Raw genomic sequence first — 24404 nt, 5'->3', positions numbered from 1 at the left:
ATCACAAACGCTGAAAATATACAAAACATACTGATTAGCGGAAATCAGTTACCCCGGACTGTTGCCATTTTGTGGAATGAGTATTAGAGAAGAATGCTTTTCGTTTAAACTATACTTAATCAACCTATGATATCATTTTTACTGGTTGCAATCATTATCTCAGTACGCACCCCAACATTTTGATGAACTCAGATGCCGCTAAGATAAATTTGTGGAGTAATGGTGCTCTGTCCTAGAACAATGTATAAAAGAGCCGTCAATGCTCAGTCTTGTGACAATTGAGACATTCTACAAACACAATTGCGTGGAATACAATTACACTACAGCTTATCAAAAATGTCAACATTTTCACCGGTACATAGTTTACATCACATACCCACATCTGCATCAGAGGTCAGACATGTTGATCCACAACATAACCTTGGTGACGTGGAGCTTTTACATCAAATTGGTTATAAACAAGAATTGAGACGTCATTACTCAACAATTCAAGTTTTTGGGATAGCGTTCTCCATTATGGGGCTCCTACCAAGTATCGCCTCTGTTTTCAATTTGGGTATTGCTTCCGGACCTGCTGGACTCGTCTGGGGTTGGTTTATAGCCAGTTTTTTTATCTTCTGTGTTGGTCTTTCAATGAGTTTCTTGGGTAGTGCCATACCAACCAGTGGAGGCTTATACTATTACACCAACTACTATTGCCCCGATAGTTTCAGAGTTCCATTGAGTTATATGATCGGGTGCTCCAACTCACTCGGATTGACTGGTGCTATTTGTAGTATCAGTTTTGGATTTGCAACAGAGGTGTTATCGGCTGTTTCGGTTTCAAAAGACAACGACTTTAATGTCACGAATGCAAAGTCATATGGTGTGTTTGCTGCTTGTATTGTCCTGTGTATGGTGATATCCTGTTTAACAACCAAACATGCTGCCAAATTTCAAACGGTTTCAATATGTGTGAATGTGTTTTTGGTCTTACTTTTCATCATTGCAGTGCCAGTTGGTTTTGGAAAACATAATAGCTTTAATGGAAGAGGGTTTATATTTGGCAAATATGAAAATTCAAGAGAATGGCCGATTGGATGGAGTGCAGTGATGTCATTCAATACTGCTATTTGGACAATTGGTTCGTTTGATTCAGTTATTCACTGCTCAGAGGAGGCATTAAACGCTCAAAGGTCTATTCCAGTAGGAATTTTAGGTTCAATTTCTGCATGTTGGTTCTTGGGTTGGATAGTTATTGTTGTGTGTGCTGCATGCATCAAGGACGGAAATGTTTCACGTGTCATTGCCACCGAGACTGGGTCACCTTTAGCTCAAATAATATATGATGCCTTGGGAAAGAAATGGACTGTTGCTTTTATGTCGTTGATTTGTGTAGGTCAATACCTTATGGCTATTTCCTTGATGATTGCATTGTCTAGACAGGTTTGGTCTTTTGCAAGAGATGATGGTCTACCAGGGGTTTACAAATGGGTCAAGTATGTCGATCCAAAGATTCAGGTTCCTATCAGAGCCACAATATTTGCTGGTATTTGTGCATTGGCTATCGGTTGTTTATGTATCATTCCTGGAACTGCTGGATCTGGTGCTTTGTTCTCCCTTGCAATTGCTTCAAATAATTTAGCATGGGGTATGCCAGTGTTCCTTGTATGTTTGCCATACGGTAGAAAGAAGTTCATTCCAGGACCATTTTACTTTGGAAAAACTTTGAGCTACATTGTCAATGTTATTACAGTCCTTTACATTGTGTTTGCAATTATAATGAGTATGTTCCCCGAAAACAGGCATGTTGATAAGGATAGTATGAATTACACGTGTGTAATCAACGGAGGTATATGGATTTTATCTTTAGTTTATTATTATGCGTGGGCATGGAGAACTTATACTGGACCCAAGTCTAACCTTGATGGTACAGAGTCGGATGAAGAGCATAGTGTTAAGAACGTTGATGAAGTGTTGGGAGAGAAAGCGTGAACAAACCAGTTATGAGATATTGCTAAGTCGTTTGTATTTAGTCGTTTTAATTATTGAATGAATTTAAAAACTTGATTTATAGTTTGATCATTTGAATTTGCAGAATGAACTTTGACTGTAGTATTCAGTTTTGGGGCTTACTGTCTTTTCGTAAACCCCCTCCTACTTGCGGAAATGATGAGCACCACGAATTTAAAGTTTACAAAGTGTTCCATGTGCCAGTTCGCCTCTCGTAAACCTTAATACCTCTACACTATTGTAGCAAGATAACTGTCAAAGTTTTTAGATCTGACCAGAAAGTTTTGTGCTCGCCAAGAGTTTGCAAGATATATCTTTGTCTGTTTTGGTACTTATCGGATTGTGATATAAGTGTGTAATCTTGATTTATTTTTTGGTGCAAAAGGAAAACCGACCGATGCTAATAATCGATAAATTAAGGAGGACAATGTATTACCATAATACCTGTTAAGTTTGAATATAACCAGGGAAGATAGCACATATCGGTACCTGCCAAATTCTCTATGACTCAGTCATAGGCAATTTGAAATGGAATACCAGAGTACAGCAAAATTTTCACGTGCGCGGAATTTGGAAACGGAATTGGTGATGCGGAAATATGTTTTAGGTTTCCAATGGCATTTTGCAGTAAAACTTCCACTCAAAATTTTCCAACTGGAAAGTTATACCCCATCAAAGGAAAGCGGATATGACGCCATCTTGAGGCAAGAACATAATTAGTTTTTCTTTGTCTTTGGGTTAATCATTCTTCGTTACTCTTGTAAGGCGAAAACGAAGAATCAATAATACTGGACTTTGGTTTGTAATAACATCTTGCAATTTTTTACACAAAATTAATTCAAAGTTTAAGTTTTCAAGAAATTAGCGACAATAAGGTTTCTCATACATTTAGTCTAATTACATATGGGGTTACAATCGAGATCACTAGAATCACAACAATTTTGGAGAGGATAGAGGGACATACGTTCACTTTATAGAATAAGGAGTCACATTGGAAGGTAATGTAAGAAGCCCCAGGATCTTTATTCAAGCACCCAAAAATAAGTCTCTCGTCATTCAAGGCAAATTAGCACAATTTGTTATTGTGGGGCCGCTGTTGACCAAAATTAAAGTTTAAAATAGAGGGGCTCTAGCTTGGTAGATTTCACCGAAACTTTCCGAAGGCGTTTAGAAAGGTCAAGTTTTCGATCAGAACAATGAATGTTGCGATACATTTCAGGAAATGACATTTGCGCTTAATCTTTTGTAACTGATTCATCAATGATATCAATTTGAATTCCGCTCTGGTTTTGTTGCAAAAGCTAAAATGTCACGCAAAGATGTGAATTGTTACTACAACGAAAGCGATAAGATTTTGAATGACAAAGCCGCTAAATTGAGATTTGGAAATGCCTTTTCTATCTGCAACAGCTTAATGACGAAACACATTCAAAAGTTGTATAAATGGCCCGCAAAATCCAATCTTGTCAGTAGCATGCTCTACTAATATTTATCAAAATAAAAATTATACTACTTCTCATCAAAGATGAAGGCCCTTTCACCAATACACAGTTTACATCACGTCCTGACCGTTGCTTCTGATGTCAGGTTTATTGATCCTCAACATAATGCTGGTGACGTGGATCTTTTACATCAAATCGGTTACAAGCAAGAATTGAGACGTCACTATACCACGTTGCAAGTCTTCGGTATACCATTTTCGATTATGGGGCTGATTGTTCCAAGTGTGGCATCAGTAATTAGTATGGGATTAGCCTGTGGCCCAGCCGGACTCGTTTGGGGTTGGTTTATTGCGGGTTGCCTAGTCTTTTGTGTCGGTGTTTCCATGAGTTTTTTGGGAAGTGCCATCCCAACCAGCGGTGGGCTTTACTATTATACAAATTACTATTGTCCTGACAGATATCGTGTACCCTTGAGTTATTTGATTGGGTGCTCAAACTCACTTGGGTTGATGGGTGCTATTTGTAGTGTCACCTATGGTTTCGCTACTGAAGTGATGTCAGCTGTTTCAATATCAACTGATAATAATTTCGAAATCACAAATGCAAAAACTTATGGTGTGTTTGCTGCATGCATCGTGACGGTCACAGTCATATCGATCTTGACATCTAGGAAAGCAGAAAAGTTACAATTCATGTCGATAGGTGTTAATGTGTTTTTGATGTTGTTGTTTTTCATTGCCGTACCAATTGGATATTCAAGACACAATACCTTTAACTCAAGAGGGTACATATTTGGAAGGTACGAGAATTCAAGAGAATGGCCGATTGGTTGGAGTGCTATCATGTCTTTTAATACCGCTATTTGGGCTATTGGATCCTTTGATTCAGTGATTTATTGTTCAGAGGAAGCTATTAATGCTCAAAGATCTATTCCTGTTGGAATATTGGGATCCATTACTGCAGTCTGGGTTTTAGGATGGACAGTTAACATCGTTTGCGCAGCTTGTATTAAGGATGGCGATACTGCTCGCGTTCTTACTTCGGAAACGGGTTCACCAATAGCTCAGATAATTTACGATGCATTGGGGAAGAAATGGGCAGTGGCATTTATGTCATTGATTTCCGTGGGGCAATATCTCATGGCAGTCTCATTCATAACTGCTTTGTCAAGACAAATCTGGTCATTTGCCAGAGATGACGGCTTACCAATAGTTTACGAATTTGTCAAATACGTCAACCCAAAGTTGAAAGTGCCAGTGAGAGCCACAATATTTGCTGGCACTTGTGCGTTGATAATGGGGTGTTTATGTATCATTCCTGGAACTGCTGGATCTGGTGCTTTGTTCTCCCTCGCTATTGCATCAACTAATTTAGCATGGGGAATGCCAGTACTTCTTGTCATTTTGCCCTATGGTAGGAAAAAGTTTATTCCAGGACCATTTTATTTCGGAGATACTTTGAGTTATACCATCAACTTTATCACAGTTCTTTATATTTTCTTTGCAATCATCATGAATATGTTCCCCGACAACAGACATGTTGATAAAGACAGTATGAATTACACTTGTGCAATAAATGGAGGTGTGTGGTTATTGTCCGTTATTTACTACTATGCATGGGGTTGGAGGAGCTACACTGGTCCTAAGTCTAACCTTGATGGTTTAGATTCAGAAGAAGAGGTTAGTGATAAGAAACTCGACAAAGTATTGGAGGAGAAGGAAAGTGCTTGAAACTAGTTGTATTATAGACGCGTAGTTAAAAAGTTCAGTAGATTGAGATTTTGTTGCTTCATTTGTTGCTTGATCAGCTCGAAAGATCTCTCCATTCTTCCTCTATAGTCACTCCACAGCCCATATACACTAGCAGCCGAAATATATATTTTCTTGTCGGTAAAAGTGGAGTAGATCGGGGCTGACATTTTGTGTATCAACGTGTATACGATTTAGTGAAAATAATTTTGTCTTAACTTAAAGTAGTACTTCAAACTTGCGATGATAGCCAAGCTTCTAATAAACTACTAATCAAGTCTTCGAAAACCTTGGCCTTCATGAAAAGTCATACCGATTTGGGAAAGAAACGTCTTGAGGGAAAGTACAGCTTCAATATGTCCAAAGTCGTACCTCAAACAACCTTGCATCGAGAATTTCCACAACAAACAGGTGTTTCAGAATTATTCACAAAAGGTAAATCTCTTCATTATGAAAATCCCGAAGTTGAACTACTGGTCAAGAGACAGAAACGTGCAAACAGTAGTGATGAGCTGGGGTTTACAGGGCTTGATCCATCCTCGTCACCACGAAGGAGCAGAGATCAAGTAATTGTACATAATTGGCAAACTCCTGATGATCTCCTTATACAGTCAATGAATAATATTTTCAGCATTGCCATTTCAAAAACAATCAATAAGGCAATCGAGGATGAAGTTCCTCGAGATGTGCGACATCAAATATCTAAGCAATTGTTCAATTGTTGGAATCAAGGCGTAAACCCGGAATCTTTCCGATCTAGGCTTAAAGTTACTAAGTTACCTTCTCCACTGAAGTTAACTTTGGATAGTGATCTACCAAGTGAGAGTGTACAAGTGAATAATACATTGAACATTCAAGAATTGGGTACTAAGCAAAAGGTACTTAATGCTTATCTTGAAGAAGAAACGCAACAACTTGAGGATCTAAAACAGTACTTGTCAGAATTGGAACTGGGACTTTCCCGAGATAAATCAACATTACGACAGTATCGTCAATCAGTTGAGGAAGCATTTTCCTCGATGGACACCGAAATAAGTGACTTAGAGCAAAACATGAGGTTGGATCAATTTGAAGAGGCAGAAGACGAAGTGGTTTCTTTAGACAATCATGAAAATATCAGTGATTTCGATGCCAACAAAGATCCAGACATAAGGACAAGGCTAGAGCCATTACAATTCAAGCTAGAAACCATGCTAGACGATACTACAACTCTAAGATCCTTTAATGATCGATTGGAGTCTGTTTATAATTTATTAGATTGAAGGTTATATACTAATCCAATAGATAGTTATGAGTAACGAATTGATTTGACTTTGTTTCGTGCTTAATTCTTCGCGAGTAATAGCCCTTGTTGTATCCATGTCCTCCTTGTCACCCTCAACTGCCACTTCCTCACTGGTGCCTTCTGGTTTATCTGCAGCAGCATAGTCATTTATTGAACCGCTCTCGTCTTTCTTTTTGGTTTCCTTGTAGCTTGGTTTTAGATCTTCGTCAACTCCCTTCTCTAAATCAAGTTGAACAGTGATACAACCGTCTTTGGAAGGCTCCCAGCTAGCCACAAAATCTGTACAAATGTTTAAATTAAATGATGTGTCATCATTTGTTGCTATCGTTGTATGCTGGATAATGAATTTATGTTTTGACGATATGGTTGTAAGTTTGTTAGCTAATTCAGAAACGAGCTCTTGTGGCGCTAATTTGGATTTTTCATTGACAATTTCAAGCAATTGTGTTTCAGTAAAAGGTGCTTCTGTGTTTTTGGATCTACTTGTTATAGCGGCTTTGGTCATTTATTTTTGGTACAATGGTTCGTTGGAGGGTTCCGAGTTCAAGATCATTTTTGTTTGCGACGGATCTGTGAAAACCACTTGGTAGCAATTTCACTTAACCAGGCCCCCCCTCTTCTTAAACACTTTGCAGACTAATCTACAATCTTGCCTTCCTATCTCTTGCTATAGAGGGTAAAAGCATGATACTAGGGTAGTGTAGAACTGACGGTACTTAGAGTCTCATGGGGCGTGCTTGGTACAGCAGTTAATTATTTGTATCACAGATATACGAGAATTGAATTTTTTTTTCACTTTGGATAAGTCCACCAATCTACCCGTCTCGTCAAACAATGTCAGCGAAAACTTTTTATGCTTTAACTTTAATTGTTCACGAGGATCAATCAGCTGAATCTATTGTATTAACAATAGACAAATTCGTCACTGAATCATTACATGCTAGTTTCGGTAAAACTCAGCTTTCTTCACGTGTTTGGGACTACGAACTCGAAATAGATAACTACCCAAAGGCGCTTGGTTTAATCAAAACACAATGTTTGAATCAACCATACGATTTAATTCTCCAGCCAAGTCTTACTAGAAGGGATAAACAATTGTTCATTTTCGACATGGACTCAACATTGATATATCAAGAAGTGATTGAATTAATTGCAGCGTATGCAGGAATTGAAGATAAAGTAGCTGAAATAACAACCAGGGCAATGAATGGAGAGATCGATTTCAATGAAAGTTTGAGAGAACGTGTTAGTTTACTTCGTGGGATCGATTCAACAACGATATGGAAAGAATTGGAAGAAAAAATCGAGATTACCAATGGTGTAAGGCCATTGAGTAAAGCTTTGAAGAAATTAGGGTGTGTGTTGGGTGTTTGCTCTGGTGGTTTCATTCCTTTAGCTGAACATATCAAGAATGAATTGGGATTAGATTATGCTTATGCAAACACGTTAGGAGTCGATGAAAAAAACATTTTGAATGGTGAAACTATAGGTGACATAGTCAATGGAGAAAGGAAAGCTGAGCTCCTATTAGAAATAGCTCAAAAGCACGGGATTGATCCTAGGAATGCAGTTGCTATAGGTGATGGGGCCAATGATTTGAAAATGATGTCGGTTGCTGGTTTTGGTATTGCATGGAATGCAAAACCAAAGGTACAGCTCCAAGCCCCTGCTTGCTTGAATACCAAGTCGTTGCTTGATGTGTTGTACATTTTGGGCTACAGTGATGTGGATATTAAAGACTTGTTAGAATAATGGAAACAGACTATGCATATATATATGTCAACCTACAATTTTTCCCCTTAAAACACCCATGATACCATTGAATAACAACACTTCATCCCCGATGGATATATCTTTTATCGGAATGATGTCCTCCTCAATGTAATTTCTGCATAGTAAGAAATGCCTAGCAACACCACATAAACAACCAGAACTCAATAGTGGGGTGACCCATTTATCGTCACTTTTCCTCTTGATTGCAACATTGGTAATAGATCCTTCCATCAACTGTTTCTGAGAATTGAAAAGTAATACTTCTTCCTGACCTGGTTTCAAACCTGGAAGAACCTTTCTTGCTTCACTATAGACGTCTCGTTTAGTAGTTTTGAATGATGTGAATGGGGAAATAGGAGTACTCTTGGTGTTTATGTATACATCCCATTCTCCGGACTTTGTTCCCAAGTTATTCAGAGCTTGAGCAACAGTATTGTTTCCGTGAAGATCCAGATCTAGCCCCAGTAGTAAGTTCTTTCGCTTTGTTGTCTCATGAATCTCCAATTTTGAAGACCCATCTAATTGAAACAATCCCCGTATCTTGTATGGTTTATCCACAGACTTTCCCAGCTGTTCAAGACTCTCAACGATTTGCGCCAATAAATATTCCTCAGTGACTTCGGAATCGAATGGTGTTTTGTATAAATGGTGGAAAAATTTGAATGTATATTGTAATCTCGCAACATGTTCTGATAGAAGAAAGATATTCAAAGCCGATATTTCGTTGTACGTTGTTGGTGGATGTTTTGATAGTGATGGATCATACCTGATTGTCGACAATATTTCAAAATCATCTGCTTTGATAGTGGGGGCATTGAAATTGGGGAAGTACTTATCTATGTACTCAGCATGAATGGTCTTCAATTCCTCATCTAACTGAAGTGATTTCATAATTTGGATGTATTGTGAATGGGTCCTTCTGAGCTTGTTTGGATCTCCAATAAGCGCGACGTATTTATTTGATGAGAATTGCTTCGCTCTCATTCTACATGCCTTGTACAAGCTTTACGTTATTTTGTATCTCTATTAAAGACGATCTACTTAGTACGGCCTGAAACGCTTCTTTTCCCTCATCAACCTCACCTTCTCTTGATCAGCTTTGAACTTACTCAAGAGCTCGTTCATTTCCTCTTTCTTACGCTGCCTCAACTGGAATCTATAGAAATCCTGCTTCTCCTTCTTTTTCATCTTACTCTTTGCTTTTTCGCTTTCAACAGTAGAAGCCAAATTTTGCTTCCCAAGTATACCTGCCTTTGTTTTCCTGTGGGATCCAACAACCAATTGGAACCCATCCTCATCGACCAAACTTGCTTGGTTTTGCAAGTTTTCAATACTCTCCTGCTCTGCATTGTCAAAGTCCTTCAATGCTTGTGCTACTTCTTCTGATAATTTCTCTTTGTCCAATACTTTCAGTTTGTAGATATTGAGAAAGTACGAAGTTGTAATCTCCTTCATTGGCCACGTAGATACCGAAGCATTGGATGATAATTTCTTCAATGAGTTGAAAGCCAACAGAAAGGAGCTCTTGTCGATAAATGTAACAATCGCACAATTTTTGGGTAATTTGCTAGCAGTTTCATCGGTGTTATCTAACGGCAAGTCAGATGTTAATTTCGTTAAATCTAGCCATATGTCTTCGGTACTATCAGTCAAATATGATTGGGTGTAGCTCTCAATAGTTGCCCCTAAAGCAACAGTTTGTAAGAATTTCTTAATCGTTTGCAGGTCACTTAGTATTGGTAAGTTGCACATAAAGATGGATGTATTATTGGTACTATCTGTATTAGTTCGGGTATCATGTTTTTTAAAGTATATGTAATGCGTTGACTTTGTTCCCTCTATGTTTACAGGTAGTATTTGAAACCCTTTAACCTCTGTTTTTGCCATGACGAGGGATAAACTGGAATTTGGAATAAGTCAAGAGAATACTTTTCGATGATGATACCTTTATTTCTTAAGACTTTAGTTGATTAGATGAGCTTTCCTTGATTGAAAAAAGGTAGTGTCCTCCGTTCAAACGCGAAGACAAAAAAAAATTTCATTAAACAATTTTTCAATGCTTTAGATTAAAGACACATACAAAACACAGAGGAAATAGTATTCTTCACACTGTATCAAAATTTGGCACCCAAAGCTAATTTTATAACCAGGTGTTATTTTAAGAACAGTTGAAGCATATAAATTGAATTATATTTCGTTCACCATTTTCGAGTTACAACTCATAAAAGCACACTACCTATCAACTGTTTTTCACAATGGATAAAGATTCACTTCTTCACGCCTTGGGTGGTACTTTAAACGCTGATCAACAAGTCAGAAAAAACAGTGAAGAGTCATTGCATGTCTATGAGCAACAGCCAGGATTCACGAGCTACTTGTTGGACTTGATCACCGAGCCCGGTATTCAATTGGGTACACAGATTGCAGCTGCAATTTTCTTCAAAAATAGAATCTTAAATTATTGGATTGCTCCTGAAAATACAAAGCAACCTACTAGTTATTTCCTTCTTGAAAATGAAAAAGCTGATATCAAGAACAAGTTGGTCCCCACCTTGATTAAAGCATACAAAATCAACCAGATCAAATTTTCTTTGTCGACTGCATTGAATGGGATATTGAGTTATGATAAATGGGACGAATTGACACCGATGATCTCGAATTTGCTTTCATCACAGGACCAGGATCAAATTTTTGTGGGTTTGATTTGTTTATACGAATATGTCAAGAGTTATAGATGGGCAGGTCTTGAGCTGAAGAATTTTTCAAATCCTGTTATGGAGAATATCACACAAGAAGTATTCCCAATTATTGAACAATTAGCCCAAACATTGATTTCAAATGACAGCAGCAATGTTACAGATGAGATGCTCTACCTCATTGTAAAGTCGTTCAAGAATGCCACGTTCTCGTCACTCCCTACGTATTTCGTCGATGTGAACAAATTGGGTCTTTGGTGTAATATACATATTCTGATCATCAACAAACCACTACCAAAGGAGGTTTTGGAAGAAGATATTGTGGAGCAACGAGCATTGCATCCTAGAGTTAAGGCTGTAAAGTGGTGCTTTGCCAACATGAACCGTTTATTAAACAAGCACGGTGGTGGATACTTGACCAAAGAAAACAATGATTTTACCCAAGTGTTTCTCACCAATTTTGTTCCTGAAATTCTAAATGCTTATTGGAAGATTATTGAAGAGTGGTCAACCAAGAAGATTTGGCTAAGTGAGGCCTCTTTATTCTATATGATCTCCTTTTTGGAACTTATTATTGAAACACCATGCTGGGAACTAGTTGGTGATAAATTGGATGCTGTGATCAAGCACTTGATACTTCCATCCTTACAAGCTACTGAAGAAACAGTAGAGCTATACGAAGACGACACATTTGAATACATTAGAAGGTTCTTTGATGTCAATAGAGAACAAAAAACGAGTGACGTGTCTGCTATCAATTTTGTTTACAGACTCTCCAACAAGAAGTTTAAGCTGACTATAAATGTGATTTTCAGTATAATCAATGACATTTTCACTCAAAGGATTAGTGATCGCGGGAACCAGGAGATTGCAATGAAAACGGAAGGTGCCCTCCGAATCCTTTCCACTATTTCCTACAAATTGGATACCAAATCATCGCCATGCCACGGACAAGTCGACAAGATGCTCGAAACGTACGTTCTTCCTGAGTTGTCAAATGGAAACTCTATCAAGGCGCCGTGGCTTACTGCAAGAGCTTGTGATACGATTGCCATGTTCCACAATCATCACTATAGTGACGTGCAAGTTTTAGAAAAAATTTTCCAAGGAATCATTTCATGTTTTCAAAACGAGAGCCAATTTCCAATTCAATTGACAGCTGCAGATGCATTGGCAACGTTGGTTCAAGAGGATTCAGTAGCGGCTCATGTTTCCGAACAAGCACCACAATTGTTAGAAAACTTGTTGGAGAAATCTAAGAAGTATGAAAGTGATATTTTGACCCACGTTATGGACACTTTTGTGGAGAAGTTTGCTAAAAGTCTTGAACCATATGCTGTTGAGCTTGGAACTAAATTGGTTGAGCAATTCCTTCGTTTAGGAAATGAAATCCTTGAACTGCAAAGCGCAGGAGGTGCGATTGAAACTGATAAGGAGTACCAAGCAAGTGGTTTGTTGAGCACGTTAACCACTTTGATTCTTTCCACTTCTCACGCTTCTAAAATAGGAACACGTTTGGAAAATGTGGTTCAAGAATTGATCAATTTTGTTTTGGAGAATGCAATGGTAGTGTTTTTGACTGAAATCGTTGAGATTATGGAATCATTGTTGTATTTAAACCAAGAAGTGTCAAACACCATGTGGACAATATATCAAAGTGTTATAGATGCATTTGAGACTTATGCATATGAATATTTTGACCTGTTTCAACCATTCTTTGTGGGTATTATTAACAAAGGATTCACCAATCCCCAGGTAACCATGGAACACCCATACGCTCAATCAATGATGAACGTTTGTTTCGGTATTTTGAAGCAAGATGATATGGATCCAATATTTGCCCATGCAGCATTTGAAGACATTGAATTAACCATTTTGGCTATGAACACTAGACTAGCTTCCGTATTACCCAACTTCTTAAACGAAGTCTTTGACATTTATCACAACTTAGACGCCCAGAATGCATTTGATGGGTATATGTTACACCGTTTATCATTGCTTCGTATTCTTTTTGCCTCCATTTTTGTTGACCCAGTCAACACAATGAATATTATAGGATCAAAGGGTTTTACTGTGGAATTCTACAAATTATGGATCAAACATAGTGATGATTTCCAAAGTGTTTACGGGTGTAAATTGCAAATATTTGCAGCCTTGGCTATTCTCAAAACTGACGTGGTAAAGAATATTCCGGAAGACTTGGTTGGTGAAACGGTTGATTTACTCATAAACAATTTGGCGGCTTTGCCCAATGCAATCAGAACCAAGAACTCCATATTGACTAATGAGATTAGTCAAAAGGACCAAGTCAAAGCGGAAGAAAAAGATGATGATGAAAACGATGAATATGCAGAAATTGGCGACTTCAATGATGAGTATGAGATGGATGAGGCAGAAATGGAAGCTCTTAAGGAAACACCTATTGACAATACCAATGGATTTGAAGAATTTGTTCGAGTATTCCTTTCCATGCAACAAAATGAACCTGAAAAGTATCATGTATTGTTCGGTGAATTGGATGACAGCAAAAAGGACATGATTCAAGAGCTTGTAAGGGTCACTCAACAAACAAGACGTTAATTTGATGAAGGAGTTTTTATAGGTGTGTGTAGTGTAGCTTTGTGCTCAATAAATATAATGCGCACTAACAAAAAGATCTAACGGCAAATAAAAACTCAACTGTGTACTTCCACTCCTTTACACACATCTTTATCGATCACCATCATGTTTTCTAGCTTTGGATCCTCCGTATTTGGGGGAGGTATGTCGGGCTTTGGAATGCCTGCTAGCAACACATTTGAAGAATACTTTAGATGTTACCCCATTGCAATGATGCCAGATTTGGTACGAAAGGATGATGCAAACTTCGGAGGCAAAATATTCTTACCACCATCAGCATTAAATAAATTGACCATGTTGCATATTAGATATCCTATGCTATTTGAGCTAAGGAACGAACAGAAAGACTTGTTAACACATAGTGGTGTTTTGGAATTTACAAGTGAAGAAGGAAGATGTTATATCCCCCAATGGATGACGGACACGTTGAAACTACAACCCGGGGGGTTGATAAAAGTCAAAAATTGTGATTTGAATTTGGGAAAATTTGTCAAAATAGAACCGCAAAGTGTTGACTTTTTGGATATTAGTGACCCCAAAGCAGTTTTGGAAAATGTATTGAGAAAATTCTCCACTTTGACAGTGAATGACGTGATTGAAGTCAACTATAACGATTCTATTTACGGCATTAAGGTTTTGGAAGTGAAACCTGAGAGTGATAATCACGGTATTTGTGTGGTGGAGACGGATTTGGAAACTGATTTTGCCCCTCCAGTTGGATATGTGGAGCCTGAATATAAACCAAAGAGTGTCACACCATCCCTGCTGAAACCTATTGACCCATCTAGTGTAAATAGAGGTGCTGGTGCTGCAACAATGGCCAAGTCTATTAATTATGCACAACTTGTGGGTGATGCAATATCGAACGGTGGATCTGCACCAAAGTTTGGGGGATCAGGTCAAAAGTTATCGGGAAAGAAAGTGGAAGATGCACAATCATTGAATGGGAAATATAACATGGATGATTTGGATCCAAATGCTCCAGCAGTGCCATTGAGTCTACCGGACAACCAACTATTCTTTGGATTCCCTGTGGTGTTACCTACTCAAGAGGAGATTGACGAAGGTATCAGAGACGAAGCAAAGAGTAAGGAGGCATTCGCTGGATCTGGTCAGTCTTTACGGCAAAGCAAGAAGCGAAAGGACAAAAATACAAGTCATCCATCCTTGAAAAACCATGAGCGAAGTCCCGATGTTATAGAGATTGACTAGGATTATAATATATGGTTTGATATCACATCTATAGAAATCTATTCTTTGGTAGTAGAAGGGAGGAATACATCATTTCCCTGTTCTTCAGCTTTCTTTTGATGGTAAACAATGTCAGTTGATTCCCATGGGTAAGCAATCCAAGCATCAGGAACGGTTCTTGCAGCAAAATAATTACCCGTCTTCATTATCTCATCTGGCAAATCTGCCTTCTTTTTCTTATCCTTATCGTGCAAAACAAAGATACCAAATTTAGTGCTCTTTGGGTCAGCATTTAAAGCTTTAGCTTGCTCTTCAACATCCTTCTTTAACTCTGAAACAGCATAGTGTAAGGTGGTTCTTGTGTCATCAACTTCATCAATAATCAAGATATTCTTTCCAACCAAGTTGATCTTAGATTGAGTGTAATCGATCCATTGAGTTCTGCTAACTTTAGTACCGGGTTTTTCCTGCACTCCATCAGAGTTTTCAATCTCCTCATACAAGGACAAAATAATGGCCATAATCCTGACGTTTGGTTGACCTGGTTCTTTCAAGAAGGAACGCAACATTCTAGCAGGGATGAAACCACCACCACCAATTGCGATGATTAAATCTGGTTTGAATTGTTTGATCTTGTCAGCTGACTCTTGACACAATTGGTGTACATTATTGTACGAAATATACATTTTTTCGTCAGACATGGTGGCTTGTAGATAGTTTCAGAGTTCAAACTAGGGGGATAATCCAGTGGAACGGGGGGTTTATACCAAGCCCAAGAAAGAGGAAAAGAAAAGAGATGCAAACGGATCTTCCATGTGAAGATAATTTTTTTCTGTTGAGAATTTTTCCGATGTGATTTCGAAGAGCTATTGATGTAAAGAGCTAGTAACAAAGACAGGCAACAATGACAATAAGCTGCTTAAGGACACTTTGATGAGCATGCACTAGAGTAATCTGATACTTTTACACTCAGATACCACATCTCGCTCTAGAAAACTATTTAGCATACTTTTTGTCCCTATCACGGAGCCTCCGACGGAAGAGGGACAAAAGTAATAATTTTGCACCCATTTTAGATAAAATTACACATTATCAGACATAATATTAAAACTTCATGAATATTTACTATAGACTAAGGAAATGGGATACTCTTTCTCCATTGTAACAAACTGGCAGCTACCACATGCCTATAGAAATCATCTCTCTTATAACTGACGTCGTATTGGAATTCATTACGCAAAACCTCAGCAATGGTCTTTCTAAACTTTCTTCCAAAATCATCATACTCAAACTTATTGACAATCCAAATGATATGATTACTGCTGAACAAATCATTAAACAATATTTTCAACTGCAACAAAAGCTCGGTGTTAACTTCGTCATTAGTTTTCAAATCTGCCTCCGTGAACATCAATTCTGAGTGTGTTCTAGTAAACTGAAGTGCAAAGGCCTTTTTTATATCCTGTTTCTTTGATTTTTCATTCATAACCTCCAAGTTTTTGCAAAATTGTAAGGTGCAGGTCACACCAGTGTTTAAAAGGTTTTGGTATTGTCTTTTTGTTTTCATCGGCAAAGATTGAGATTTTGAGAGGATTCCAAATCCATTAATTTCCCGTGGTCGATATTGTCTTGGAATCTCTGGTAACTCGATTAATTGGACATCCGGAGTAACGCATTCTGAGTTGTCATCAGTTGAACTTTGCAACTCGTTTTCGGAAGCTTGGTGACTTGCTGCTCCTGTGAACCAGGACCTGATCATATTCACAATGGGCTTTTTGCCCCATCGTGTAGAGTCCTTTGATTTGCCACTTTGTGCATCGGCTTGAATTTGATCCGAATTACCAGTACCACCATTGATATGAGTCTTGCAATCTGCTTGACTTAACGTTGCATCACCAGAATTTTTTTCTTTCTTGAATGTGTTACTTTCCCTGATTTCGCCGGAGTAGTTACCACTCATCAGTAGTTGCTCACCGTTTTCTGTTTTAGGAACATCCAAGACGTTGCATGTTGAATTCAAAGCATTTGAAATTCCAGAAATTTCCTTACCTTTTTCAAATTGATCATCATTTTTCCCAACCAATGTTGGTGTACTGTTGGATCGCTCAGTATCAGGCAGAACAGCTTTTGCAACCGAGGGATTCTTTTCAAATCCTCTTTCAAAATCCCTAGAACTCTTAACTCTTTTGGCATTTTCATGGGTTTGATTTAATTTGGATTGCCCATCTTTCAAATGGTCATCGACCACTTCCTTAGTTTGCTCTTTAACTTCATTCAAAGCTCTCTCAATGGACTTTTTAGATTTGTTGTTTGGTTCGTTGTCGGTTTGCTGTGAGCTTTTGCATGACTTTGACATGGTTTGCAAAATCAATTTGTATAGCTTCAGGAAGTCATAAAACTCTTTAATGGGCCTTGGCTTGGAATCGATGCATTTATATACTCTGGTTTAACCTAAGAGCTAAAGTTGGGGGTAGTTGCAATCATTGAGTAAGAGCTACCATCCATATCAAAAAAATGAGAATTTGATATGCTGCCACCATTTCTCCAAATACATTAAATAACAGCTGTATTTGGATACCGTTATCTTTGTAACATGATTTGAAAGAAGAGTCTTAGAGTTGGTATACATCGCTACTACTATTTTGAAGTATGTGGCATATTTGACGCAGTGAGCTAATATTGATGTGTTGTCCTTTATTTATTTTTCTGTCATACAAAATCAGCGACACTATTTTTATATTGCGTTTAGATCGGCCAACACGTTGATACCAAAGTCTCTGGGGATAGTTTTTGGTTCTATGGTCAAGTCCATACTAGTCAACTGTTCCACATAAAGGTCAAACGTAGTCCTTTGTGCTCTTCACAATGAGCCTTTTCTTACCACTCAAGAAGAAGGGCATGGAAAATTCACTCCAGGTTTTCACGAGTGAAAAAAGAAAAAAAAAACAAATCAAATTGCCAACACATACACTAGCATCAATTAATTCTACCATTTACACCATTCACATTCCTTACATGTATATATGATATGAGATTCATTCTCACTTTAACTTGTATACTATCGTCGGTCCTTTCAGCGATTGTAGGAATCGATTATGGACAGCAATTCACAAAAGCCGTGCTATTGGCACCTGGTATTCCATTCGAATTGGTCTTAACAGATGAAGGGAAAAGAAAAGATTTGTCGGGGATTTGTATCAGAAAAGAGTCCAATGGAGGATTAGAAAGAGCATATGGATCTCAAATGGGTTCATTGGTGACTAGATTCCCTCAGAATACAGTTTTGGATTTGAAACAATTAATCGGTAAATCATTTGCCGACCCCGCCACTGAAAAGTATTTAAGGACCCATTTTGGCATCAATTTGGTGAGGGACGAGTCCAGAAATAATGCCATTAAGTTTGATCTTGGATTAGATAATTCAACTTACCAATTTTCTGTGGAAGAATTATTAGCAATGTCATTGAATGAAATCAAAGCCAGGGCGTTGAATGATCTCGAAGAAAACCCCAATGCAGCAGCATTGGTTGAAGATGTCGCGATAAGTATACCACCATTTTCTTCTCAGGCAACTCGTCAGGCCTATTTGGATTCCTTGTATTTGGCCAATTTTTCAAATGTTTTAGGCTTGGTTGACGAAGGAACATCTGTTGCACTTAATTTTGCTGGGAACAAAAAATATGAAGCATCAGAGTATAACGATGTTACTGAATACCACTTGGTGTTTGATGCAGGTGCAGGTTATACTACTGCTACATTATTCTCCATTACACCTCAAACCAATGGAAAGCTTGTCTTAAGGATGGAAAGCGTGGGAGAAGATTTACTTTTTGGTGGAAAGACATTAACTGAATCTGTATATTCGATTGTGTTGGAGAAATTACTCAATCATTTTGGCTTGGAATCTTCAGATTTAGGTGAAAAAATTCACGCGAGGTTGTATGAAGTTGCAGAAAAAGCGAAGATTATTTTGTCTGCAAACACTGAATACCACACGACCTTAGAATCTATATATGGTGAAAAAGATTTCAAAGTTCTGGTTACTAGAGATGAGTTTGAGGAGATCAATTCCGACTTGATGGAGAGAGTGACCAAACCTATCGAAAGTGCCTTGAAGAAATCCGACTTAAATGTAAAAGATTTGAAATCAGTGATTTTGAACGGAGGTTCGACGAGAGTACCTTTTGTACAGAAGCATGTGTCATTATTCGTGGGTGAAGACAAAATTTCCAAGTCAGTAAATACAGATGAGAGTTCTGCCTTGGGAACCACACAGATGGGATTGAAGTTGAAAACAAAGACGCAAAGCCCTAAAGATATTAAGCTTATCGATAGAAGTTATCACAATTTTGAAGTTAGTACAAACGGAAATGAAGAGCAATTGGTTGTATTTGCCGAAGGATCTGAAGTTGGAAACATCACAAAGGTTAATCTTGGAGAAGTTGGTGATTCATTAGCAATTTCCTTGTTTGAAGATGGCTCGTTGATCAAGTCTTACAATTTTGGTGATATATCTATTGCTACTCAAAAATTGGGATGTAAATCTGGTGATAACAAAGAAGTCATAGCTTCTTTCGAGCTCAACAAGAGCAAAATGTTTGATCTTGTGAAGACCAACATACAATGTCAGCCAAAGAAATCTGGTTCATTTTTGAAAAACTTACTTAAGAATGACGGTGAGCAAGATGTGCTTGAGGTTGAAATTGATGACGAGGAGGAAAAGGAAGGAGTATTCAACTCAACTTCTGGTGACACTAATTCTACCAGTAGCGAATCTAAAGCCAAAACTCCAAAATCTTTAAAGTCAACTAATGTGTCAATCCCACCAGCAATATACCCTCATATCAGGCCAATTGATAAAACCGAAAAGAAGAAATTGTTTCGGAAACTTGCCTACTTGAACCGCTTGGATGATGCAAAGGTCGAATTAACTGCAATGAAAAACCAATTGGAGGGTCACTTGTATAAGTTAAGAGATTTGATTGAGTCCAATGAAGACACCTTGTTGAAGGAGTTGAGCTCGAAAGAAATTTCCAAATTTACCGAATACGTGGGTGAGCACATTGAGTGGTTAGATTTTGAGAGTGATGAAGCCCTGGTTGATGATTTGAAGAAGAAAATCAAGGATGTGGGTAAGCGTGAACTGGAGGTAAAGAGCTACCTCGAGATGTCAAGCATCGATTTATCCAAGGATGGCATGAAAAAATTGTATGAAGACGGTTCAAAATTGATTATGTCCATCCAGTCTAGCATGTTGAAATTTGGTGAACAAATTGCTGAAGTGCGTAAAAAATATGATGATGCTGGCTTAAACTTTGATAGAGAAAATGATAGGATCAAGTTGAAACTCATGGGCAAAGAAGACAAAATGTTGTCTTTTGACAAGAATTTGCAAGAGTATAGAGACGTTATCAGCAAAATTGGGGAATTACTTAATTTTTCTGATTCGAAGTTCAACAAAATCAGCAAAAAGGAGTTGTACACCTTCCATGAATCTTTAGCAAAGGGAGTTGCACAAATGGTGATTGACCTCATGGAATTGGAGAAGACCCATATCGATCGAATTAAATTATTTGACGAGCAATTCGATAAACTAATTGAAAGACAACAACAAAAGGAGTATAGAAGAAAATTGAGGGAAGCAGCCAAGGAGGCAGAGAAGAAGGCTGCCAATGAAAATAAAGAAAATGATACAGTAGAATTCGAGAGGAGTTCTTCTATTGAAAGTGAATCAGATTCATCGGAAGCCATCAACGACGATGCATCGGAAACCTTAGACAACAAGCCACCAGGTGAAGCTGGCGAAGATGGTGCCGATATCAAACATGACGAATTGTAGACGTAGAGTATTTAACATTACAATAATCTTGCACTTTAGTTAACTTTGTAGAGCAGCGTGGTAAAACCCATTTCTCACCAATGCAAAAAAAAGGAAGTTTGGTTGTCAGGGCATCACATCTCTCCACAGAAGAAACCCATCGCCAGTCCTCGATCCCCCCCACAGCCAGTATGTCAAATCCATCGTCAAAAGATTATTCGCGTAGGGGAAATTATGGTGATACTAACAGGACACCATCAGTACGCTCAGGCTCATCAATTCGATTTCAAGATTCAAATGACCAAGGTTATACACAAAGATACCCGAGCTCAAGTACGCGCCAAGAAGGGTATCTCCCTGCACGCCAAGGAGTAAGATCTGACGACAGAAGCAGTTATCAGGCTTATTCATACCGAGATCGTGGAAGGGAAAGATCTGATACTCCAAATGAACCAAGCTCATATCGCAGAGAAAGGTTTGACGGTCCAAATGAACCAAGCTTATATCGAGGAAAAGAAAGATTTGATAGTTCCAATCAATCCAGCTCGTACCGTGGGAAGGAATGGTATGGTAATGTCAGTGAAGCAAACTCATATCGTGGTGATAACTATAGACCCAGGAACAACAAAAGAAGATACGATGAGTACCATGATAATTCTTATAGACCCAACCAGTCGAGGAGAAGAGATCAGTATGATGCAAGTTACCGTCTTGAAGCACGACAACTCGAGCAAATTGACCCACCTCGATCAGATGCAAAATTGTCTAAAGCTGAAATCGAAAATCGTATTCTAGAGTTGGAACACCATATGACCAATTTGGGTGATACACCGTCATTGAATGGAATTAAAGTTATTGATTCGCGATGGGGTATCAAAGCAAAAGGCTTTGAAAAAGTGAGTGCACCAAGAGCAAAATTGTCAGGTTTGTTTCCATTACCTGGATTTCCACGTCCTGTTGACTTTACAAAGCTTGAAGGCTTGGTCAAGGATAGACTTCAGAACAGCAATGATATTTTGAATGAAACAAGCAGGATCGATCCTGTTGACTCAAGAGTGGCAAAAACCCTAATAGTTAGTGGCATTGAATACATTAACTACTTGAAAATTGTCGAATTCTTCAACGACTACTTAAGGATGATTGATTTTGAACAGAGCTCTAGTAACAATATTCACAGCAAGAAGAAATTAAAGGACGACAAAACATTGATCATTGAATTCAATAACAGTGAATGTGCGACAATTATTTATTCGCTCAATGACACCGAATTACTATTCAATGCCTACAAGGAGGATCATGTTGAAAGAAGGGAAATAAGTGACAAATTTAAGCTACAAATATCTAGGCCAAATGAATATGTAGTTCAAGATGAGACGACAATTTCGGAAGAAGTAAAAGAAGTTGTTGAGGATAGTCCGAGAAAAATGTCACTCATCGTTTCACCCAGTGTTTCGCCTAATGACGCAAGTGAACAACTTCTGGCATTGGCGCCTCTAGCTGGAATGCAATTTTTCCGACAAAAAGGAACAAAAGAGCCATTAGGACTAATATTTGTGGAGTTCAAACTGAACCGTGATGGAATAATTGAAAAGTTAAAGGAGTTACCCTTTGTAACAAATGCTTTTTATTCGTGCTTACCATGTTTGGAAACCCCAATACAAATAGGTCCCATTGACTACCACACATTACCGAAATTCGTAAACAATGAACTTGTTCGCGCTAGAGCAAGTTCCAAAGTGGTTCAACTAATAAATGCGGTTTCAATAAAAGACTTGATGGATGATCTGAACGTGAAATTTTTGTACAATGATATGAAGGCTGAAGCATCGCAATTTGGAACGGTGGTGTCTATCAAGATTCCACGGCCTGCTAATGACTTTACACCAGGACTACAACAATTGAATGTAGCTGGATTGGGGAAAATCTTTATTGAATTTGATGACGAGAATTCCGCATTGAAGGCACTTATGGAACTCTCAGGAAGACTGTACAATGATCGTACCGTGCTTGCAACTTACTTTGACCAGGAAGACTACAAAAGAAACATCATCTAGAGAGTAAGCAGAGGTAAGATGCGTGTTGGGAAACTTTCCAATTTAGTAGTTATAATGGAGAGTTATTATTGAGTTGTATTGTAGATCGGATGGTACAAATGATTTCTATAGAAGCTTCATAGTATTGTAAAAGTGTCTACACTTGTTAACGCCTTTGTGATGATTTGTAACGTCAATTCCTTTTTTGATGAATCCGCCTACGCCTTTTAAGTTAAAATCTCATTAACATTTCTTGTACTAGGTATCTCTGAATCAGAATCGCCAAGATTGGATTTAGGACCCTAATATGCTCCGTGACCCCAAACAAAATAATACGTCAACGACAAAATCCAAACTCCAGAATTCACGGCAACGGTGTAATTAATCGTGTCCTTGGTGACTTTAGTTGAGCCTGGAAACATACTCATCACGATGGCAAAGCACAATCAACAAATTGTAATCACATTGACAATAGTACACCACGTAGGACCGAAATAGAAAGGACCTGAGATGAACTTTTTGCTTCCATACGATAGTGCCACAAGTAAGACTGGCATTCTCCATGAAAGCCCGTTGAATGTGATGCAAAGTGAAAACAAGGCATTTGCACCTGCCGTTCCTGGAATGGTAACCAACAAACCCATTATCAATCCCAATCAACCTGCAAAAATGGTAGCTCTAACTGGAACTGATCTTCGGGTCAATATATTTGACATATCTGTACACAACAAGTAATCCGTCATCTCTAGCAAAGGACCAAATTTGTCTTGACAAGGAAATCATAATTGAGATAGCCATGCAGTATTGTACCACTGCTATCATTGCCATGAAGGCAACCGCCCATCTTTTCCCTAACGCGTTGAGTATGATTTGAGCCATGGGTGATCCTGTCTCAAAAGCCAAAACCCTACCAACGTCAGCGTCTTTGATACACCCAGCTCAAACAAACATGATAAACCAACCAAACCACCAACAAGCTCCAATCGAGCCTAGGATTCCATACGGAATGGACCTCTGAGCATTCAATGCTTCTTCTGAACAACGGATCACTGAATCAAATGCTCCAATTGTCCAAATTGCAGTTTGAAACGACACGATTGTACTCGAACCTGTCGGCCAATCCCTAGTATTTTCAAAGTTGGCAAACATATAGCTAGCGGCATTGAAACTATTGTTTCTTGAAAATCCAATGGGAACTACTATGATAAAGAGTATCACCAAAAACATATTAACAATAATGGACAATGTTTGAAATTTAGCAGCGTGTCGGGTGGTCAAGCACGAAATAATATTCAGCGTTACACAAGCACAAAAAATACCATAACGTTTGCAGTTAATGAATTCAAAAGTATTATCTCTAGATATTGAGACAGCTGACAATACCTCCACTGCAAAACCATAATTAATACTGCAATGGCCACCCAACAAACCTAGTGAACTAACAAGCAATCAAGTAGCTCAAAGGGACTCGAATAATATCAGGGCAATAGTAGTTACTGTATTTAATATACCACCACTAGTGGGGATTGCACTACTCAAAAAGGACATCGAAGTGCCCTCGCTGAAAATAAAACAATCTGCAATAAATCAACTCCATACTAAGCCTGCTGGACCTGAGGCTAATCCAATTACAAGTACGGATGATATACTCGATAACAACCCCATAATAGAGAAGGCGATACCAAGCACTTGAATGACGGTATAGTGACGTCTCAACTCTTGTTTGTAACCAATTTGGTGTAACAAATCAACGTCGCTGGTATTATGCTTTGGATAAACAATTCTAATCTCTGATGCGATAGAGGCA

General features: G+C 38.3%; 13 protein-coding genes across 13 annotated transcripts; 8 read left to right on the top strand and 5 right to left on the bottom strand. All coding sequences in view use genetic code 12, as the record gives it.

Annotated features, from left to right (window-relative positions):
* Window positions 1-336: 336 nt before the first annotated feature.
* CORT_0A11690 (hypothetical protein) lies at window positions 337-1974 on the top strand (the record flags this gene model as incomplete). The annotated part of the gene is made up of 1 exon (XM_003866944.1): window positions 337-1974. One exon carries the CDS (start codon window positions 337-339, stop codon window positions 1972-1974), a length of 1638 nt encoding a protein of 545 aa, XP_003866992.1.
* Window positions 1975-3517: 1543 nt separating this feature from the next.
* CORT_0A11680 (hypothetical protein) lies at window positions 3518-5164 on the top strand (the record flags this gene model as incomplete). The annotated part of the gene is made up of 1 exon (XM_003866943.1): window positions 3518-5164. The coding sequence occupies one exon, from the start codon at window positions 3518-3520 to the stop codon at window positions 5162-5164; it is 1647 nt and encodes a 548-aa protein (XP_003866991.1).
* A 317-nt stretch (window positions 5165-5481) lies between these two features.
* Window positions 5482-6444, top strand: CORT_0A11670 (hypothetical protein; the record flags this gene model as incomplete). The annotated part of the gene is made up of 1 exon (XM_003866942.1): window positions 5482-6444. One exon carries the CDS (start codon window positions 5482-5484, stop codon window positions 6442-6444), a length of 963 nt encoding a protein of 320 aa, XP_003866990.1.
* A 3-nt stretch (window positions 6445-6447) lies between these two features.
* Window positions 6448-6972, bottom strand: CORT_0A11660 (hypothetical protein; the record flags this gene model as incomplete). The annotated part of the gene is made up of 1 exon (XM_003866941.1): window positions 6448-6972. One exon carries the CDS (start codon window positions 6970-6972, stop codon window positions 6448-6450), a length of 525 nt encoding a protein of 174 aa, XP_003866989.1.
* Window positions 6973-7301: 329 nt separating this feature from the next.
* Window positions 7302-8219, top strand: CORT_0A11650 (Ser2 protein; the record flags this gene model as incomplete). The annotated part of the gene is made up of 1 exon (XM_003866940.1): window positions 7302-8219. One exon carries the CDS (start codon window positions 7302-7304, stop codon window positions 8217-8219), a length of 918 nt encoding a protein of 305 aa, XP_003866988.1.
* A 27-nt stretch (window positions 8220-8246) lies between these two features.
* On the bottom strand, window positions 8247-9224 carry CORT_0A11640 (Abz2 protein; the record flags this gene model as incomplete). The annotated part of the gene is made up of 1 exon (XM_003866939.1): window positions 8247-9224. The coding sequence occupies one exon, from the start codon at window positions 9222-9224 to the stop codon at window positions 8247-8249; it is 978 nt and encodes a 325-aa protein (XP_003866987.1).
* Window positions 9225-9281: 57 nt separating this feature from the next.
* Window positions 9282-10127, bottom strand: CORT_0A11630 (Rrp7 protein; the record flags this gene model as incomplete). The annotated part of the gene is made up of 1 exon (XM_003866938.1): window positions 9282-10127. The coding sequence occupies one exon, from the start codon at window positions 10125-10127 to the stop codon at window positions 9282-9284; it is 846 nt and encodes a 281-aa protein (XP_003866986.1).
* Window positions 10128-10495: 368 nt separating this feature from the next.
* Window positions 10496-13516, top strand: CORT_0A11620 (Sxm1 protein; the record flags this gene model as incomplete). Its single annotated transcript, XM_003866937.1, has 1 exon — window positions 10496-13516. One exon carries the CDS (start codon window positions 10496-10498, stop codon window positions 13514-13516), a length of 3021 nt encoding a protein of 1006 aa, XP_003866985.1.
* A 144-nt stretch (window positions 13517-13660) lies between these two features.
* On the top strand, window positions 13661-14767 carry CORT_0A11610 (Ufd1 protein; the record flags this gene model as incomplete). The annotated part of the gene is made up of 1 exon (XM_003866936.1): window positions 13661-14767. One exon carries the CDS (start codon window positions 13661-13663, stop codon window positions 14765-14767), a length of 1107 nt encoding a protein of 368 aa, XP_003866984.1.
* Window positions 14768-14805: 38 nt separating this feature from the next.
* Window positions 14806-15447, bottom strand: CORT_0A11600 (Hpt1 hypothetical proteinypoxanthine-guanine phosphoribosyltransferase; the record flags this gene model as incomplete). The annotated part of the gene is made up of 1 exon (XM_003866935.1): window positions 14806-15447. One exon carries the CDS (start codon window positions 15445-15447, stop codon window positions 14806-14808), a length of 642 nt encoding a protein of 213 aa, XP_003866983.1.
* Window positions 15448-15878: 431 nt separating this feature from the next.
* Window positions 15879-17102, bottom strand: CORT_0A11590 (hypothetical protein; the record flags this gene model as incomplete). Its single annotated transcript, XM_003866934.1, has 1 exon — window positions 15879-17102. The coding sequence occupies one exon, from the start codon at window positions 17100-17102 to the stop codon at window positions 15879-15881; it is 1224 nt and encodes a 407-aa protein (XP_003866982.1).
* A 672-nt stretch (window positions 17103-17774) lies between these two features.
* CORT_0A11580 (hypothetical protein) lies at window positions 17775-20585 on the top strand (the record flags this gene model as incomplete). Its single annotated transcript, XM_003866933.1, has 1 exon — window positions 17775-20585. One exon carries the CDS (start codon window positions 17775-17777, stop codon window positions 20583-20585), a length of 2811 nt encoding a protein of 936 aa, XP_003866981.1.
* An 80-nt stretch (window positions 20586-20665) lies between these two features.
* CORT_0A11570 (hypothetical protein) lies at window positions 20666-22618 on the top strand (the record flags this gene model as incomplete). Its single annotated transcript, XM_003866932.1, has 1 exon — window positions 20666-22618. One exon carries the CDS (start codon window positions 20666-20668, stop codon window positions 22616-22618), a length of 1953 nt encoding a protein of 650 aa, XP_003866980.1.
* Between the last annotated feature and the right edge of the window lie 1786 nt (window positions 22619-24404).

This window comes from Candida orthopsilosis (genome assembly GCF_000315875.1).
Source record: "Candida orthopsilosis Co 90-125, chromosome 1 draft sequence".
NCBI lineage: Eukaryota > Fungi > Ascomycota > Pichiomycetes > Serinales > Debaryomycetaceae > Lodderomyces > Lodderomyces orthopsilosis.
Note: the sequence above shows the minus strand (reverse complement) of the source record. Positions and strands in the feature narration are given on the sequence as shown.